The following is a 20,568-nucleotide window of genomic DNA, read 5'->3' as shown; positions in this document are numbered from 1 at the left end:
CAAAGCGCGAGAGGGTTGGATGAACGTCTAGGAGGAGTAGATAATATTAGCTGAGAAGATCGCTGAAGTTCTTCAGCGATCCTTGATTGTTGTCAGTAGTAAAAGACAGATAGAGATAGCTATAAATCAAGATACATCGCCATCAGTAGATCAAAACCCTAGTTAGAGTAACTACGCCGAAGTACGCCGTAGTTACACCCCTTTCGACGTCTGCGCCCTCCTGGTTGGGTGAGACATCGACTCAGAGAGTGAAGTTAGCCGAGGTTCGTCGACCGTCGGTCTATTAAGAAGTAGTTGTTCGACGGCCGTGACATCCGGAGCGTTTCAGGCGGCGCAGTTGAACTACACGGTAGGCGAAAAGGAGTTACTAGCTATTGTTGAAGCCTTCAGGAGAAGGAGACACTTACTACTACAGGTAGAGACTACAGTTCTCACGGACCACTTGAATTTGACATACTGGATGGAACCGAAGCAGTTAAGCCCGAGGCAGGGCAGGTGGGTCGAAGAGCTTTCTAACTTTAGGTTTAAAATGGTGTATCGACCTGGGAAACAAGCTACGCTGCCGGACGGGCTGTCGAGAAGAGCAGACTACCACTCTGGAAAGGGAAGTACTATGGTGCAAGAGAGCAACCTTATTCAAGGCTTGCCGAAGTTCGACGAACTTGACGAGACTAGCTCGGGGTTACAACACCTCCTTCGAGCCTTGCAAGGAACAAAGGAAGTGAGGGAGAACGACCTTATTGATCCCATGGACCTGACGGTTGGGATACAGGAAGACGAAGAGGTGGAGGAAGTTAGAGGAGAGCTATTAGGAGTTATCTGCGCTGAGTGTTCTCATCCGACGTGTCACGATAATGTACAGGAACCAGCATCGATAACCGAACTACGTCGTAGTTCGCGATCTCCCTTAATACTTCGTGGCGGATGGACCCCAAGGGGTTTCCTCACATTCGACAACCGCACATACGTGCCGAACTACGCCGATGCTCGACTGAAGGTCATGAAGATGCGACACGATTCACCCTTGGCTGGCCATCCAGGCTCAGCGAAAACCCTTGAACTAGTCCTGAGGGATTATGTCTGGGTTGGAGTAAGGAAGGATGTCGAAGATTATGTTGCTGGATGCGCGGTATGTCAGAGAGCAAAGACTAACAGCAGAAACCTCATGGAGAGCTTAAACCGCTGGAGGTGGCTACGAAACCTTGGTCCAGTATCTCGATGGATTTTATTGAAGAACTCCCGAATTCCCATGGGTATAATTCGATACTGGTAGTAGTGGACCGATTGACCAAATGGGCGGTTTTTATCCCAACTACGACGAAGTTGACCGCAGCTGGGCTATCAGAGCTGATAATGGACTATGTGGTGGCTCAGCATGGGTTACCGGAGAACATAGTGTCGGACAGGGGATCGAAGTTTACCTCGAAGTTTTGGAAGAACTTGACCGATAGTCTCGGGATAAGACTACATCTCTCTACGGCGTATCATCCACAGACTGATGGACAGACTGAACGAACAAATCAATCCCTTGAACTATACCTTAGAATCTTCACTTCTTATCAGCAAAACGACTGGTCAAAGCTGCTTGCTCGAGCGAGCTTCGCTTATAACAACACCCACCATTCTGCGATAAACAAAACACCATTTTATGCAAACTATGGATACCATCCCCGTTGGGCTGAAGAGATCAAGGCTAGCGAGGTCGAAGTACCCGCTGCTACAATGGTAGTGAAGGACCTGACCGAGATACATAAAGAATGTATTGAGGGGATTGAGAGGGCTAATGAGAAGTACGCCGAAGGGTACAATAGGAAACACCGAACTACGCCGAACTTCGTGGAAGGTGAATTAGTGATGCTGTCATTGGAAAACATCAAGACTAAAAGACCAATGAAGAAGTTAGATGTGAAGCAAAGTGGGCCGTACAAGGTAGTACGGCAGGTAGGTTCTCATGCTTGTAAATTAGAGTTACCAGGAACGATGGCAGGTATCCATGATGTATTCCATGTCTCCTTGCTTCGCCCCTATCACCCTCCAATATTTCCTGGTCAGCAAGCTGAACCACCTGGCCCAGTGGAAGTAGATAACATAGGAGAATCATGGGAAGTAAAGGATATTGTGGACTCGAGAGTAAATAAGAGGTCAGGAAAGTTAGAGTATCTAGTAGAATGGTTAGGCTACGAGGGCTCTGACGACGCAGTATCATGGGAACCAGTAGAGAATGTGGACGGAGCTAATGACATATTGGCGAAGTTCCACGAACTTCACCCGGATAAGCTGATGAAAGGACGAGGGGTAAGATCACGAACGAGGAAGTAATTCATACAACTGGTACAACATTAGCTAAGTACAACTCACTGCTGCAAACTTCCTCCCTGTTCCTCGTTCCCCGGTGCAGGACCACCCCCAGAACTACTCTCAGTAACCTTCGGTGCCACCGTCCGTCGGAGGGCTCGAGTCTCCTTCCATGCTGTGTTAAAGGCGAGAATGTGAGCGGAGTGGAGAGCAGGATCACGAGCGAGACTCAGACTAGGTGATTTCCACAACTGACGAAGTGCCCTAAGGCAGTCTGCGGGAAGAGTTAGGATATCGAGGAAAGCACCATCCTGAGAACTGAGTCGAGCTGGTTGAGATGGTTTTAACCAGTCCAGTGTAGGGGGGAGCATATACTCAGTGGGGTTCAGGAGGTAGGGAGAGTCAAAGAGGTTGCGGTAGAAGTCGCTCATGTCCGTTGTGAGCTCTCGGGAGACTCTAGCTAACTCAGTTCGCCCTAATGGCCCTATGTCGGAGGAGTTCACAAGGGTTGCCATTGTCCGAGAGAGAGTATTCATCGCGGAGACCAACTTCACGCAATATTCGACGAGCTTCGCCGTATCTCGTCTATTGGCTTGTAATTGAGTGGTTAAACCAATAATGACGGAACGGAAGGTGGCTAGCTGTTTGTCCTCCTCTGGTATCCGAGGATCGAGAGCGATAGTGGGGTGGTCGAGGGAAGGAGGGATTTCCTCTGGTAGCTGAGTACTTTCGTTTTCCACCACAGCCGGTTCGAACTGAACAGCTTTCTTCTTCTTGCCTTTCCCTTTCGAAGATTTCGGAGGAGTTTTCACGGGAGGGGCAGGAGTTGAAAGCCCAGAAGCAGGAGGAACAGATGGTTGACGGCTTCGGGTCCCAAGGGCAGGAGGGAGACTTAGAGGAGACTCCTCTTGAGTTGACACAGGAGTAGGACGGCTCCTGGTGGGACGAGACGGACCGGCAGAAGGGGTAGCCGGGAGACGAGATGGGCCAGCCATAGGTGTCGAGGGCTGGAGGGAGGCGGAAGGAGCACGGCGAGGCGCGCGACGAGACGAACCTGCCGAAGGGGTAGCAGGGAGACGAGACGGTCCGGCCACGGGAGAGTTAGGCGGGCGACGGACGACGGGTGACGGCGAGGTGGGGCCAGGAGAGGAGAAGTTCGCCGAAGGAGAGCGCGAAGGATAGTTTCCGTCTTGGGCTGTGGGGAGACGGCGGCGAACAGCGGCGGACGGAGTGTAGGGGGGACCGAGGGGAGCAGAAGGTCTAGGAGGAATATCCCGAGCGGTGTTGGGGGGACAGAACGAGCAGGGGCCAGAAGTGCAAGAAGCACAACGGGACCCGCGATTATGAGGTTTGACCGGTCGTAGACACGGCCATTTCGCTCTCCCATACGTGATAATTTCACGGCTACTGATCAGCAGATGTATAAACTTCTAGGGAAGGAACCTACCGACATCTATCACACGACTCATCGATACTGGCGACCTCCCATCGCTCCCTTTCATCGATAAACAACTTCCATAGCCTATCCTGTTCTCGCAACGATGCCTTGCGAGCACTCCCTGGCTCGTGGGAAGGGGAGGGAAACAATTCAGCCTGTCCTGTAGAGGCTCGAGGGGTCTCTTTGACCCGTTTCGCCGAAGGAGGGGTTACTTCGTCGTGGGCGGAAGGGGAACGGCGACGTTTCTCGGCTTTAATCTCAGCCAAAGCATCCATCTTCTCCTGATACGCAACCCGTTTCTTCCCGAAAGAAGTCTGGAGCCGTACGCGGAATTCGGGAGACCCCTCATTATCACGAACAGCTACATGTCAGCACTTACGAGCAGGGTATATGACAAGAGGACATACGGCTTAACTTTTCCAACTCCGACACCCAAGTTTCTCTATCCTCAAACAGCGCCGGATCACCGAGATCAACACTGAGGATTTCCTCATCTTCATCGACCTCACCCATCTCATCATCGTCATCTGCACCACCCGTCTCACCATCATCAACCAACACACCCGTCTCTGCACCACGACGAACACCAACCACCTCCTCATCACCATCCATCTCTTCATCATCATCGTCGATTTCCACCACAGTAGCGGACTGACCCGAAGCTTGCAAAGGGCCAACAGGAGCAGGTCTGACCTCCTGTTGGCCAGAGGAGAGAGGGGTCGTAACCGCAGCAGGGGACGCGGGGGCAGAAGGAACTGCAGCGGAAGCTGCAGCAGCAGAAGGCGAGCCATCGGTGATGGCTAAGGCTCCAAAGCCCATAGACGACACTTGGCGGGGAGAGTTCCCCTGCTGAGCGACTAAGACAATCAGCGACAGAAGTAGCTTATAGAGAGTACAAGTAGACTTACGGACAGCGGCGAAGCGATCTGCAAAAAATTTATGGGCATTGAGCTCCGGACGAGAAGACATTTTGTTGAAATATATCAAATTGATATGTTTGGTAAGGTAAAGACTGGAAATCAATAGACGATGATAGTACGATTTAGGATTAGTCCTGGGAAAGAAGAAGAAGTGGGCCGAAGTACTGAGTATTTAGTATAACTGACATGGCTACTCGTCGTCAGGGCGCTGGTAACTTCGCATAACAAGGTGTCTCAGCAACAACAAACACCATGACGACGATCAAAATTCCCACGCTACGTGTCTCACATTCATATAAGTTAGGGATACGCTGACGAACGTCGACGAGGTTTGTTGTACCCCAAATCCTCTGTCTCACTTACAAGGTAACTACCACAGGGTAACAACAAGCAACCACGATGAACTTCGACGAAGTTTACTGTCCGTTTAACAACGAACCATGGTATCATCTACCAACAACTGTTATATGACCAATTGTGTTTCCTGTAACCTGCTGAGTGTCCTTTTCTTCATTACATGCATACAAAGCTCACGAGGACGTTCGCGCCTAAGGAGGGGGCGACTGTCACGAACTACGTCGTAACATCCCTGACAACCACCATCACCGACCCTCCTTTCACCATCACCGACCTTCCTTTTCACCACCACCAACCTCCACTCGAACCACTGAGACCAACTACGGCGAAGTTACGAGAACCAAGAGGGTATTTGTCACGATAACCCCGCCTAGCGGAGAACTACGGCGAAGTTAGGGGAAGGGAACCGAGGGAGAGCAGAACAGGGGAAGTTAGGCGAAGTTAGTCGAGGTGAGCGGAGTAGGATATCGGGGATACGGCGAGGTACGGCAAAGTTGAACGAAGAGGACTGAGCGTGAGGCAGTGCAGGAGTTGAGGGACGTTCTATGAGAAGAGAGGAGTAGTATAGATAGTTTACAGATCACTGAACTTCTTCAGCGATCCTTGATTGTTGTCAGTAGTAAAAGACAAATAGAGATAGCTATACATCGAGATACATCGCCATCAATAGAACAAAGCCTTAGTTAGAGTAACTACGCCGAAGTACGCCGTAGTTACACTCCTTTCGACGTCTGCGCCCTCCTGGTTGGGTGAGACATCGACTCAGAAGCGTGAAGTTAGCCGAGGTTCGTCGACCGTCGGTCTATAAGGAAGAAGTTGCTCGACGGCCGTGACACTAGCAAAGCTCTGCGCGATGTGTCGTCATGTTCTCCTTCCCTCTTAAGCCTCTCGATCTCCGCTTGAGCCTCATCCAGCCGTTGTTGATTGTCTATGGCTAGATCTTCTCGTGATTTGCGTAGATCTAAAACCGTATTCTCGAGTTCATCGATCCTGGTTGCTTTCTCATTTATCACGCTGACTAGTTCCGCTCGAGTCGATTCCATTTGACCGTGCATGTCTCGCATACGATTCTCGGTCTCTTCTAGCAGATTCGCTCGGTCTTGTAGCGTCCGGTCCGCTTCGACTTTCGCAATGGACATCTGCCTGGCTTGCTCGATAGCTGAAGTAAGTTCTGCCTCTCTGGCAGCAAGGGTTCGCTTGAGTGTAGCGACTTGACGATCGTGCTCAAACTGTACATGATAAGCAACCGGACGAAAGAGTGATGGAGGTTCCACATACCGGAGGATGGACAAAGCTAGATAGCATTTCAAGACCATTTTCTTCAGGAACCCGTAGCATCGTGCTGACTGTCCTTCGGGAATCCTGTACATGATAAGCAACCGGACGAAAGAGTGATGGAGGTTCCACATACCGGAGGATGGACAAAGCCAGATAGCATTTCAAGACCATTTTCTTCAGGAACCCGTAGCATCGTGCTGACTGTCCTTCGGGAATCCTTCTCCGGCCTGGGACTACCTACGCCCAGGACCATGCGACTCCTTCCAGGAGTAGGAGTAAAATCACTGATCCGGCGTCGCTTGATCATCGATGGGGCGGGCTGAGCACCAACACCACGAGGAAACTCGGACGTTAGGATTTCAGCGTTTAACCTCGCTAGCTGCATGTTGAGAGTGGCTTTACGGGTGAGGCTGGGGGGTGCGTCTACTGCGGGAAGAAGAAGACGGGACGGAAGCGACAAGGGATGATACGGAGTGCCGAGGAGAAGGGACGACGGCTATGAGACCGGGGTGGTTGCTTAGGGAGACGAAAGCGCCGTGAGACTACGTGTGAGCTGGTTGTGTGGGAGAGAGAGCAGGGGGAGGGAGGGAGGGAGGGAGGGAGGGAGGGACGACTGACTCTGAGGAGATCTGTTATGAGTTGGTGATGAGGTGGGAGGAAGGTGTCGAGGTCTGTCAACCAAAATGAATAGCAAGACAATAGGGGCATGTGTTGGATGTAGAGTAGAATGCAGAAAGAGAGAGAAAGCGGTAGCATAAGTTTCGGCGGAACCAAATTGACCTATCGCCGATAGATACGACGTTATCTCCGATACCTTCGACAGCATGGTTGTAAGGTAAGGTAGTTACGTAAACACATCAATAGCATATCCTCCTTCTCAACCCCCCATGCCCAACGAAAAACCCAGTGGTGACTGTTCCCTCCCACCCGAGACCTACCATGGGGTCTTGCTCGAGAAAGCCGAAACCGGTCCTCTCGTCCACTCTTCAACGCCGCTGAACATGAACCAAACATGTCCCATGTGCGAAAAACGATGGAGAAGAGGATGAGCACAACGTTTTCTTCTATCTCGTCCAAATCGGACAAGTGTGCGGTCGTTTTCCCTCTCCACGCTTGCGTCTTGATCGACGTGAACGGCGTCGAATCTTTTAAACATGGAGTCCTGGTTCTGACAATGATCACGAGCACTGGGGACGACGATCCGACGAGACCATGTCTGGGATTCCTTCGATCTTGCCAGGACTTATCGTATGTTTTTGAAAAGTGAGTCTTTATCTATCCTTCAACTGTTTTTGCGTCTTTTCTATAATTTATCCCCACCCACTGTTTTTGCGTCTTTTCCCTCACTATATCTATAATTTATCCCCACTAAGAGTTTTTCACACATGAATTTACTTCGCTCGAAGGGCTTATCGACTATCGGATTTTTTGGTCATATTTCTGATCATGGTATGAGAATAAAGAAGTGTTAGACATATTGATTTGGTATTACGTTTTGCGCCTTGGGGGTGTATATAGGTAAATATCAGGTCCTAAGTACAAGCCGTTTGCGCTTTTTTTTGGAATAGTAAAGGGGTGGAAAAAGATAGAGGAGGAAATTGGGAAAATGGAAAATGGGAAATGATTGATGCTGATTATCAGCCATTGATAAAACCAATTTACCACCCTTACAAGATCTTAGCAGCTCATCATTCTACAGACTCAGCACATGGGACATGGGACTGGGGAAGGGAAGCTTTTAGAGAGGGTGATGAGAGGGAATAATGTGAGTTGGTGACCTCGCTTTCTCCTACCTGGAGCATGAGCCAGAATGTGGTGAAACTCCCTCATATCTCGTGTTCCATATTTTCATCGTCGGACACCTTTTGTTTGCATAGCAAACTATATGAATCAACTTTCTCATTGTCTCGACACGACCTTCGACACAGATGTTTTGAACTAACGTCAGACATATCAACTGTTCCAAGGCCCAAGGGTTGTAAACTTTTACCTTGACATTTTTGATCTTTGATCTTTGATCTTTGGAACATCATATCGTGTCGGAACTGACCCTAGTGTCAGTGTTTGTTTGGTTTGGGATGAAGAGGACGTGAGTCCTAAGCAAAAAGAAAAAGAAAAGCGAGAAAAAAGTCTTGTTGATATTGACATCAAAGCCATCTACGAAATCATCGATTCGATTCGGCCTTTGGGTCCATTCTTCCACACTGGCCTCTTCGGCAGATGGGAACGGGACGGATCATAAAGCAGTACAACTGTTGGAGGTCATTAGGCTTTTCGTACACTGTCAGGTGAAAGCAACGACGGATGGTTGGTGGTGGTGGCTAGAGACAATTTTGAAGCAAAGCTTGGCAAGAGGGAATCATTGCAAATGTCACTGTGAACGGACAGGTTGGGTAAGAGGGCAGATGAAGAGTTGTTGGTGGATGGGGAAAATTGTTGGTAACGAGAAGATCCAAGAGGGAAAGTTGGGGCAAACGGTGGTGGAGGTGACGACGATGGTACGGATGACAAGGAGGGGGGATCGGGGATGGTGAAAGATGTTCTTATTTTGTCAATACATGATATAATCCACAGCGAGGCGGTGACGGTACGAATGACAACGGGGGGGGGGGGGGGGGAAAAACGGGGACCGTAATGAAAACCACCATCCACCCGGACAACGATAACAACATGGGTCATCAAGCCGTTCTCGTCCCAAATACCAAAAAACGTCAACGATCAAGTCGAACCGATCACACGTTCAAAGACAATGCCAAACCGATCACACGTTCAAAAGACAATGTCAATGTCAATGCTTGAAGCGGAAAAACGAGGACCAAACTCTCTTTCACCCCAGTCCCATCCCAACGACGTCTAGAGTCAGATTCCTTCCACTCACGAACACACCCCCGTGTCTCGACGTCGGATCCATCCTGACCCTCCTCGCATCACGTTCGGAGACCTGGTGTTACGGGGTAACAACAAATCGAGAGAACTCTATCGAGTTCGACGGATTAGGATGGAGGAAAGCGGGAGTTGGAGGCAGTGCTGCAGTAGGTAGGGACGGGTTTTCCCCTTTCGAGATTTTCCCCACTGGGTTTGCTCAAAGCGGTTTTTTACCTGTCCAAGTATGTACGTAGACGCTTGCAGTAGGACTGAGGAGAGGAGACGGATACCTGTAGACAGTATATAGTACAATCAGCAAAGTACCAACTTTGCTGATTCTTCAATATCATTCTTTGGCTACATCGATTGCAGAGGAGACACGATCCATTAGCACCAGATTCTCTAGATTTCCACGAGACATCCATCGAGTTCGACCCAACCTGCAACCTAGTCATCGTGTTTCCAGTACCGTTACACCTGGGCAGGTTCGATCCACCAAGTATACCAAGATCGGGTCTCCTCGTACTCGAAGGAGCCATCGGACGGGAAGAAGAAGAAGCGTGTCCACCCAGTATACCAAGATCGAGTCCTCGTACTCGAAAGAACAGACGTACTCAATAAAAGATCACCTTCTAGCATTCCCCGTTTGCGCGTTTCGTCGTCACCCTTCCTCTTGTTCATCCGGAGAGAGGTAGTACTCCCATAGATCCCATCATCTCCCACGGCGTCCTAGGGATTGGTTGGATGATTGTTGGTGTATATAGCGTGAGGAAAATCGATCCGGACCCTGGGAGCCTTCGGACGGGAAGAAGAAGCGTGATGGTGGTTTTGATGTGGGAGCGAAAGAATGACTTCTGTGCGATATGGAAGGAAGAGAGGAAAGAGACGGATCCTTTCGTCATGATCGGATGGGATTTGACAAACGGGTGATGTTGATGTTTGTCTTTTCTTTCAAAACCGAATCATCGGAAAAAAGATTTCATCCGGACATACCCACCTTGCTGAAACGGACCAAAATGTTCGAAATTTGATCATTGTTACGCTGGGGATCGGTTGGTATCGGGTATCGCGCAAGACATGACGAGGTTGGGACTCACTGAATACGGTCCGGTCCGAGTTTTTCGAATGCAACATTGCATATCATCTCACACACGGAATCGGAATCGGAATCGGATGACAAAGAGAAATCTCCACCGGAACCAGAGATGGACGTGTGTTGGATCGAGTCCCGTCTCGTCCGTCATGTGTGTTTGGAAACCCGACAAGACGTGGAGTAGTGTTGGAACCCGACAAGAGGTGGAGTAGATATGTGTACAAAGACAAATGGAATCACTGGACTGAGCTGATCCGGTTCGGTTTCGGAATGTCAGTCAGTCAACAAGTTGGAGTGATCCGACCGCGAGTCAATGTTTTGAACAAAGTGGGAAGATGTCACGAGGACTTTGGTCATTGGATGAAGAAGAAACTAAGAATTATATATATCCTCGTTGGTAAGTTAAGTGAATCGACCCCTTCTTCCCTCCTTCCTCCTACGCGAACCTCGTAGCTTGCTTCCTTTCCTTGCTCCTTCCTCCTACCTGAACCTCGTAGCTTACTCCCTTCCTTGCTCGTTCAATCAAACCTCGTGGACGTGGACTGGATCTGAAAGACCTGCGACAAAGGAACGAAACAACCATGGCATGTCGAGGTTTCTATGCACCACCTGTCCGTCGGTTCAGATCGTTTCACCCCTCGACCCTGGTTCACAAGTCATTCGAACGAGGTGTAGGACTTCAAGACAACATGGACAACCCTGAGAAAGTGTATCGTGCTCAGTAGGATGGGGTGAAAAAGTGTATCGTTCTCAGTAGGATAGGGTGATTTACACAAAGAGGAACGATTGTTTTATCTTTCAGACGACTGGATAGGTTAAGATGAGGGAGTGTGTTGGCAAAAGTACTTAAACCCCCTCCCCTCGTGTTTCTGCTTGCCCTTCTCTCCCCGTTCCTATCTCAACGTTTTCTCAAGTGTGGAAAGGGAAATGAAATGGTAACAAGTCTAGTACTTAACCCCCTCCCCTCGTGTTTCTACTTGCCCTCCCACTTTTCCTGTCTCAACGTTTTCTCAAGTTTGGAAAGGGAAATGAAACGGTAATAAGTCAAGTACGTGAACAAACCCGGATAAAGAATCAAGCGGAAAACAAAACGAGTAGGGCTCATACATCTTCTCCACCAGCATATATTGTTTCTCCAGTGGACCATTGGAAACCCGTCTCAGAAAAGGTAGAGTCTCTTGTTGTCCGAGATGGTCTGCGAAATGCTCCTGCTGTATTCCAGCATTTCCTGAATCAAAGTTTCCGAGAGCTGTTGGGAAAGGGAGTAGTTGTTTACATAGATGATATACTCATCTACCACGTCCATCTCCTCACTATCAACCAACCTTTGCTCACCTCCAACAACCTATTTATCGTCATTTCATTCATAACCCCTAACGAGCCTACGCTTTTTCTCTATACCACCGGTCTATCCTCGTCTCTAGTATCATTCTCATACCCTGTTCAACGTTTTACGACCCCATTTGACCGACTTGACTTTGTGTTCTCTTCTTGGCCTTTGTCAACGGATACCTCCTCCCGGCTGCAGGCTTTGATCAAACAGGCATCAGAGCGGAGAACGGTGATAACTAGTACTTTGCAAACGTTGCATGACGTCGAGAAAACGAATGAAATGAATGACCAAGTCTCGTATGACGATCACTGGAACAGCCTTGACGATGACAACGACAACAATCATGATGACGACTTTACCCCTCCTTCATACCCACACAGATACGAACACACACCACCTACATCATCCCCCTCTACCATACTCGTCACCCCTCACTCGCTCATTCCTCCCGACCCATCCCTGTCCCTGATACCCAACTCATTCGCCTCGTACATCGAGTTCAACCGGACGTTCCCCTCCTCATGGCCCATCACATCGTTGGATGATATCTGCGACATGTTGAGGGCGGCGCACAGAGTGTCGAGGTTGGCAGAAGAAAAATTGATCAATGCTTTGATCGTTCTGGAGATGAAGAGGTTTATTTCGGTCAAGGATGTGGATGTTGAGGTTACGGCGATGACTGATGCGGATTTACATCGATGGAGATGTGGTGGGGGTGGTGGTGGTGGTGGTGGTGGGGTTGGACAAGGTCATGATGATGAAGAACTACAAGGGGGAGTTGAATGGGGACAAACGGCCATACAGAGAAACATAAGAAAGTTAAGGTATGATCATGGTAGTTTGGTACGTAAAGGTTAGTCTTTTTCCTATCTTTTCCCTTTTTGTTTCTGAAACCTCTTTCTCCTCCTAGACGCAGACGCCTTTGATTCTCATAAAACCTCTCACCGGTCGAGGGATCTAGTTATCTTACCCTTGCTTCTCCCAAACCTTTTACCTCTCACTGGTCAAGGGTCACGTCTCACCAGTCAGAGAGTCTTGAGGATATTAGAGACGGTCAGCGTGTCAGCGTGTCAGAGGTTCAGAGGGTCAAGAGCAGATCTGACCAAATAGAAACCCAAAATCAACCTCTTGACCCAACCCCCAGTACACCCTCCGTCAGCGCCCTGACCACCGCAACTTCCCGTCGTACAGAATCGATTCATAACGGATTTGACAAACCGGATTTCATTTATTTCGGTCAGAGTAAACGCAATCTAACCTCGTCTTCAATACCTATCAATCTCAATCCTTTACCTAGGTCCGGACCGTTTACCCCTCTTGCATCAAATTCCACCGGTCTGTCGGGGTTGGATTATGATCCTTCCTTGCCTTCTAAATCTACTTCTGTGATACCTAGCTCCGGATCCCCTAGTCGAACGTCATCTCAAGTTATCGAGAGCGAAGTTAAGGGCAAGGGGAAGAAGAAAAGGAAAGGGAAAAGTGGATCATCTATTCGTTCATTGGAAAACGTTGATCCTTTCATCCCGACAAAACCTAAAACAGACGACGACTCTCCTTCATCCAACAAGGAAAAAGCGGACGACCCACCCAAGGGGAAAAAAACCAAAAGCAAAACTCATCATTCGGACAACCTCCATATCATCAGTATAGTCGGTGAAAGGAAAGATGATCCTCGATACATACTCGAAGGTCTACCCCAAACCATCGTTCATCTGAAAAGTGCTTTTCAAGCATTTGGTACTTACATGGCGTTTTATATGTACCAAGGGACTTATATGAGGATGATGATGCTTGATCAAGGTGTTCTGGTCATCGAGTCTAATCAGACTATTCGACGTGTCGTTTCGGATCATTTGGGTTTACCGAATTTGAAACCACATGCAGAGAATCTAGAAACGGATAGAAGATATACTCAAAGTGATCATGACATGTTGAATCAACAAAACCAAAGTGACAATGACACGTTGGAACAACAAGATCAGAGTCAATGTGATGATCACTATGATCAAAATAATGATAACGATAATTATAACTCGAGAGGTATCCTCACTTTGAAACTCTCAACTTTACTCGCTCTCCCACCTCATATACTTATTCAAATGTTCCCACATTCCATTCACCTCGAAGACTATACCCCGAGTCAAGATGGTGCTCAACCGCTTTGGGATCTTTTGGGACATGCCATGACGGTCGTTTTGGGACATGGGGTTGAGTGTGGGAGGATTCAAGTGCCGAGGGCTTGGAGAGGGTTGGTTAGTGGTTGGACAGCTACCGCTGCACAGGCGGTAGATGCTATGCCTACCCCTACGTTGGGTGGGGCGGTAGATGGGGTGGAGAGGGTGGATGACGTGTCCAGGGTGGATGCCACTGATCGAGATAGGAGAGATGAGTTACATGATGACTCTGTCGTGGGAACAAGTCGGGGAACAGGAGGGGCAAGCACAGGGGGTAGAGGATGGACGGACACAGCTCTGCAAACCAAAGTTGACGATGAACAAGATCAATTCCTAGCCGCTGCTCTTTTCCCAAAAGTTGAAAAGGGGTTGAAGAGGAAGATAGACGGCGATACCACGGCTGGTTCAGGCGGCGACCCAGGTGGAGCAGGAGCAGGAGGTGATGCAGGAGCAGGAACAAGTGGCGATGGAGGGAGACAAGAAGATGGAACAAGAAGGGACGGAACAAGACAAGATCCCTTCAACGACAATCTGGACTTTTACGATATAGACGTTCAGCGCTCTGGTTACCCATCAGACCACGTCGAATCTACTGGTTCACTACCACACCAGGATCATATGGATGATCAAGAGGATAATGAAGAGAATCGTAATGATCACGAAGAGGATGATGGAGATTCATTTGTGGATGATGAAATGAGCATGAGCGATTATTCCACCTCTTCCTCTTCTTCTTCTTCCGACCATGATCAAGGTCCAGATGATGGGGGTGGGGGTGGAGTTATATCAGACGGTTGGTCTTTTCTCATTACACATTACCCATTCCAATCGATACATAGGCTATACACATTCATACGACCAACATTTGGCGCGATTGCCATTCTCTGGGCCCAAATTTAGACATACGGACTCATTTTTTTGGCCCCCTCTCTCCGGATTAGAAATATCAATGATAGATCAATTATGGTCTCCACCCCTTTTTGAGCAACTTTACTCTGATACTTGGTCGTCACCCAATCTGATTCTCTGTTCTTTTCCGAACATTGGATATACATGTCGTTCAAATCTAAATCCCCCCCCCCGCTCGGTGAGTGCAATTGCTGATCTAAAGATACACCGGAAATGAAATGGCAAGATGCACATACTGAATGGTGTCGTCCTATGGGTGAACAACTTACTTCATGTGAGTTCCCTTGTTTCATCATCCTTTCTCATTTATTTATTTTCCTTATCCCTTTTCCGTCTTTAAGCTGTCTGAGCTCTTCAAGCTTTTCATCTCATCTGCTCGGTTTTTAACCTCGATCGTGTTCTCCTCCTCATGTTGATATCGAATCTACTCTGGAATTGAACCTCCCATTGCCAGTTATCATTATCACTTTACCCCTTATATGGCCCTCATCGTTTAGATGTACATTTGGCAGAGAAAACCTATCAACCCTCTAATCTACCCACCAGAAAAATAAAATGAAGAAGAAAGAAACCGAACCCGAGATGGAGACAGAAAGCAGCTGACAAGCAGTATATCTCCCCCCAACCGAACATCATCAATACCTCATTGATTCCCTCACTCCCCCTCTATCTAAACACACCAAAGTTTTAATGCTGGATGTATGGCAGTACGATACTTTGTTACGTGTGGCCGATAAGGAAGTCTGGGATAGGGTCAAAGGTCGGTTCGGTTCGAATTTGACTTCTCCTTCAACTTCAACTTCTACCTCTTCCACGGATCTGTATCACCGTGATCATCTTTGGGATCTACTCGGTTCGACCGATTCGGGTTCGAATGGGAGTTTGGGAATCAAGTCTGGTCGAGGTTAGAAAGTATACTGGAGTCTGGGAGAACAAGAAACGGTCAATGGTTTTCAGATGGGTTGAAGGAGATTTATCTTATCATATCTATTATGTACAGTCAGAGTCGATCCGGTTCAAATAGTAACCAATCTTCATGCATAAGCTTTTCTTTTCTTTTCCTGGTCATTCGGAGGAGAGAGACAAGGTTGTGATATCCTGCCATAGGATGGTTCTCCAAAAATAAGGTAAGACCTACCAACCTGTCCTCACCACCACTAATTTCTTTATTGTCATTCTGCTAGTAGACTTGGGCTCTTTTTATTACGCACAGTCTCTACTCGTCTCAAGGATCATTTTGTTTCGCTTCTCACTATTTCACGACTTTTCTCATTGACTTCTGGGGAATACGTACATAATGCCCGTTGCTATTAAAACCTCGGCGATATAATCCTGTGGGACAAAAATCGCTTGAGAAAAAGTGTACCGAGCCTGTAAGATAACCTACTAAACCAAACCAATTTTATCCTCATTTACCAACAGCTATCTTTAGTGCTAGGTGGGAGAGCACGAAAGGAACCTGTGGACGGTGAGGTAAGATGGATGATGTTCAAGTGGAGTCACACGCACGATGAATGTATATCAATCCCCCTAACTCATTTATTCTCTCATCGTTGGATTCGGTATTTTACGTGAACCAAAACGAAATTCATCCTTTTGTTAATTCCAATGTTTTCAAAGTAAGTCATGTATGATGAGAAAAGATAGTACCTAGATCTAAATTTCATTTTTTGACATTTGTCCCATCATCTCTGAATGGAATTCTAAGTTAACTGACCTCTTCTCTTCTTTTCCTGTTCTGAACCAACCAACGACCGATTCCCGGGTTCATCTCCAGGACATGTAGACAAACCCAAGGACGATCAAACTTGTACAACTTGTATAAAAGATTTGTCATTAAGTCTGACACATGATGCAAGATACTTTTCTACCTGATTCGAAATAATACGACCGATTGACCTATTACACAAATCATACATATACATTCAACTTTACAACTCTCACAGGATGAAAGAGCGGACTACAGTATCTCCATCTCTGTAAGACGCAGTGACGAAAGATAACTGTAACTCGTGATCAATACTGAGGACTCTTGATCTTCACAGTAGAAGAGGCAAAAGGAGAAAAAAGAGAATTGAATATCACATAGAACTACTCTTCATAGCCACAATAGATTCCTTCATAGGAAATCGGGGGTGAGGGGTAAGTGTCAGAAGAACACTATAGTACTTGAGAAAGCGACGATCTAGGAGATGAGAATGAGAATGAGAATTAGAATGATCTCGGATTCCGAAACTGAGAATGCGTGCGCACGCAACTAAATCCAACCGACTATCATAAATTGGAGTAATGGTAATCCTTTCGTATGGATATGTCTAGGATGAATCGTATCGTATCGTGTTCTCCTAGGTCATAAGTCCTTTGCAGGTGGAATGGTCACAACGGTGAATTATCGAGATAGCTCGGAAGGGGAATTAGAGAAAGGTGGTTTGATCGTACCGTAAGAGAGAGAGAGCGAAGTAAGAGCGTGTAGTGTTGGAAATGAGGTGAAGCGTAGAACATGTGAAGTATATGTAAAAAAAAACTAACAGGATAATCCGTCGTACCTTATATATCTAATCTATCAAATGATGTCTTAAACATCCCAACGTAACTTCTCCTGCCATTGTACATATATCTCGATGGTCTTCCCTGACTTTCAATTTCCTCGCGAAATATCGTAAACTTTCCATTTCTTCGCGATACTGTATATCTCTAAAACACATCATATGTATCTCATAATCGGTGGTAATCAAATCCGGAATGTTTTTTTTTTGGGTTCTGTGATTGTTTGCATATATACATATATATAAAAATGTTAGAAAAACCACTTCCAATTTCATTTTCGATCAAACTTGATGTTGATAAAACCTTAATCGAATCAGACAACATTCTGAACTCTTGTTCTGACATTCTAATTCTACTCTCCAACCCAATCTCTAATCTGTCGTTCTCCATCCTGGCCAGACGACGCATGTCCGGTGTCTGAACGGGAATCTGTTGCAAAGGTCCCAGTGGAGGTTGAGGTTGGAGTTTTTGGTAAAGAGTCAAAGTCACAAGACGAGGGATTTTACTCTGGAAGGCTTTGAAAGTGACTTTACTCTGGAAGGATTTGGAAGCGTTTGGATCGGTATGTGAGATAGAGAGTGGAAAAAGTGTGTGAGGGGTATAATCGGTGGAAGAAGGAGATGATGATGATGATGCTTGTAGTAGTACATGATGAGGGTATGGAGTATCGGGCTGTTTGAAAGTAAAGTTAGCTAAAGTATTCGTAGTGTGTGATAGAGATCTCATTCATTCTTCCTCAACATCCATCTTGTCATCATCCATACGAATGAAGTCTGTGAGGAAAAAGTGAAGATTAATGTGATCACATCATTCATACGAACGACGAGTCTATGAAAGAAGAAAAAAGATCCAAGGTTTGCCATCATCCCGAACGACTAATCTATGAGGAAAAAAGAAAGGAAAAAGATTGATGTGATTCAAGTTGTTGGTAATTTGAAACTCACCATTTCTTTCCGATTCAACATGACTCTACGTTGATCTGTCTGCTGTATGTCCTTTCCATTCCTTGTTGTTCTTCTTGGGGCAGTGGGAATAACCGATAGAAGAATTCTTGGGAGGATAGACGATAAGAGAATTCTGGGGGTAATAGGAAAAGATGACAGATACAATCCTCCATTTATCCAAATAACAAATAATCCTTTGACCTCAAATGGTTTCTCATCGTTGTAGAGCGCTATGGGATATAAAAAAATACCCAACCCGTCCCAATCGTCGATAATGCGGGAAATGAAATTACCCCGTATCCCTCACTTGGGTATCTAGTGAGACGCCCCAATTGTCCAAGCGGCAAAACAAGAGCGCTCTCTACAAACGTACATCGGATTCTTATCAACCGGTGGTCGGATCTACGACGAATCTTATGTGTTCGGGAGTTCGGGTTGCCCAAATGATCATGATCGGATCAAATGAATGCGGTGTAGGATCACCAAAATGATCATGTTGATGGTAATAGCGATCTACTCTGGGTTGTGGATGGGATACGAGGACATTTGATATTATTTGTCATGTGCCTTTGACGCTAGTAGAGCGCTGTTTTGCATGTTGTGATCTTACCACGAAGAGGAGATAGGTCGAGATGGATATTGGTCATGATCATGATGGATCGATGGATCGATGGATCGATGGATCGATGGATCGAGGGATCGTATGGATCGTATGGAAATGATTTATCTCTAAACCCATCTACTCCTTCTCTAGGTCATGGTGTCTGACTCGTTCATGACATCCGAAACGTTGTCACATTCTCTAAATCCAAGTGATGATTCCTTCCAACTCTTTAGCCAGTTCTTCTGCCCATTCATCTAGCTGAGTCGTGGTTATTCGTTCCAATTTCATGTTCCAACGGGTATCATAACGGGGAGAAGAGGTAACATGATCATCCTGTAGAGTTGAAGTTTGGGAGATCGTGCATGGGGTGGTGAAAGGTAAAGTGGTTTGTGAAGGTTTGATCAATAGAGTGTAGATGTAGAGTATAGCGAGAGTGTTCATACCAGGACCAGGTGACTAGAAGGTGGTCAGCATGATAAACGGTATTAATCCTGAATCCCAATTCAAATGACATAGATCGTAGTATTCTGTGCTCCATAACCCACGATAAACGATAAAGACTCAAAATCATGTCGGTGTAGTGTTTATGTTTATGCATTTCTTTCGATCAACTTTTATATGGATAGGGTGAAAAAGTCCCCCCCCCCCCCCCCCCCTTTGTCCGGTCGGGAATGGTATGATTGTATGGGAGTAGATATGAAGAAAAAGAGTAAAATACGAACAAACTCACATTCCACAATCATTCAGGTTCAGTATAAATCTCAAAGTTCAAACCTTTACCCCGATTTTTCACACCGTATGCTTTCTACCCTCAACCAATCTCCTAAGACTCCTAGTTGATATGTTCCCATCGTGTGTAAAGATCGGCGAGTGGAGGGATAATCGGTAATGACCACAAAGCGAAATGAATCTGAACTGGACGTGGATATGGAAGTGGATGTGGACGTGGACGTGGACGTGGACGTGGATGGGTGAATCCGTATTGATCCGGTGAAAGCTTCAGATTTGAGAAATAGAACAAATACTGCCCAATAAGGTGTATCAGAACTTTCTTCTCTAAGATCCATGATTCCAAAACGAATAAGCATGTCTGGCTTCCACGTCGATCTTGATCGGTCTCGTCGCGGAGAGTTATACATTGCTCTAGGAGGAAGGAGTATTCACCGTTCCGATGGGGAAAGGTACGACTTTGTAATTATTAGTGGTTTCGATTTCGATGGAGTGAGAGATACATCTGCAATAGCAAAGTCATGGTTGGTGCTTTAATTGCGCTGATACACTTTTTTTTTAAAAAAAATTTGAGTCAAGGTGAATTCGAATAATCGATGGATCTGTTGTTGCGTTTGGGTGAAATCGTCCGTCTTGTTCTTTCCCCTCATGGAGATGAAGGACGAGAATGGTCCGTCTTGTTCTTTTCCCCGGTGGAAAGGGAGTTTGATCAAACACAACTTTCCAAAACACATCTCACATGCCATCTTAACTTTTGGTCTGCCTCCCTTGTTGACGGGGACGGGTTCGGTCGAGACGTGATCTTTACAAGATCGCCTAACACGTTTCTTGAGTTGGAAAATTTGAATGGGTGGAGGGAGGGAGATGAAGTAACCTACGCCTGACCTGAGACAGGTAAGACAGGCTAGTTGATGAGGAAGACGGATGAAGAGGTGTGGACGAGATAAACATTTGGCCTGTTATCGTGAGTAAAGTGGATCAACTGATATAGAAGGATAAGATAGGTAGGACTTGAACTGACCTCACGAGCTGTCCTCCTTGTGAGTTTGATATTGGGAACTTTTATCGTCATCGTCATCCCC

General features: G+C 46.8%; 3 protein-coding genes across 3 annotated transcripts; 1 reads left to right on the top strand and 2 right to left on the bottom strand.

Moving 5' to 3' along the window:
* Positions 1-2,354: 2,354 nt before the first annotated feature.
* TREMEDRAFT_66276 (uncharacterized protein) lies at positions 2,355-4,702 on the bottom strand (the record flags this gene model as incomplete). The annotated part of the gene is made up of 4 exons (XM_007008348.1): positions 2,355-3,699; positions 3,743-4,094; positions 4,141-4,590; positions 4,642-4,702. 4 exons carry the CDS (start codon positions 4,700-4,702, stop codon positions 2,355-2,357), a joined length of 2,208 nt encoding a protein of 735 aa, XP_007008410.1.
* Positions 4,703-5,786: 1,084 nt separating this feature from the next.
* Positions 5,787-6,673, bottom strand: TREMEDRAFT_66275 (uncharacterized protein; the record flags this gene model as incomplete). Its single annotated transcript, XM_007008347.1, has 3 exons — positions 5,787-6,206; positions 6,289-6,372; positions 6,422-6,673. 3 exons carry the CDS (start codon positions 6,671-6,673, stop codon positions 5,787-5,789), a joined length of 756 nt encoding a protein of 251 aa, XP_007008409.1.
* A 5,185-nt stretch (positions 6,674-11,858) lies between these two features.
* On the top strand, positions 11,859-15,571 carry TREMEDRAFT_66274 (uncharacterized protein; the record flags this gene model as incomplete). The annotated part of the gene is made up of 4 exons (XM_007008346.1): positions 11,859-12,432; positions 12,690-14,546; positions 14,865-14,936; positions 15,273-15,571. The coding sequence occupies 4 exons, from the start codon at positions 11,859-11,861 to the stop codon at positions 15,569-15,571; spliced, it is 2,802 nt and encodes a 933-aa protein (XP_007008408.1).
* Positions 15,572-20,568: the final 4,997 nt, after the last annotated feature.

Source organism: Tremella mesenterica, assembly GCF_000271645.1.
Source record: "Tremella mesenterica DSM 1558 unplaced genomic scaffold TREMEscaffold_20, whole genome shotgun sequence".
NCBI lineage: Eukaryota > Fungi > Basidiomycota > Tremellomycetes > Tremellales > Tremellaceae > Tremella > Tremella mesenterica.
This window is presented reverse-complemented; position numbering and strand designations above follow the sequence as displayed.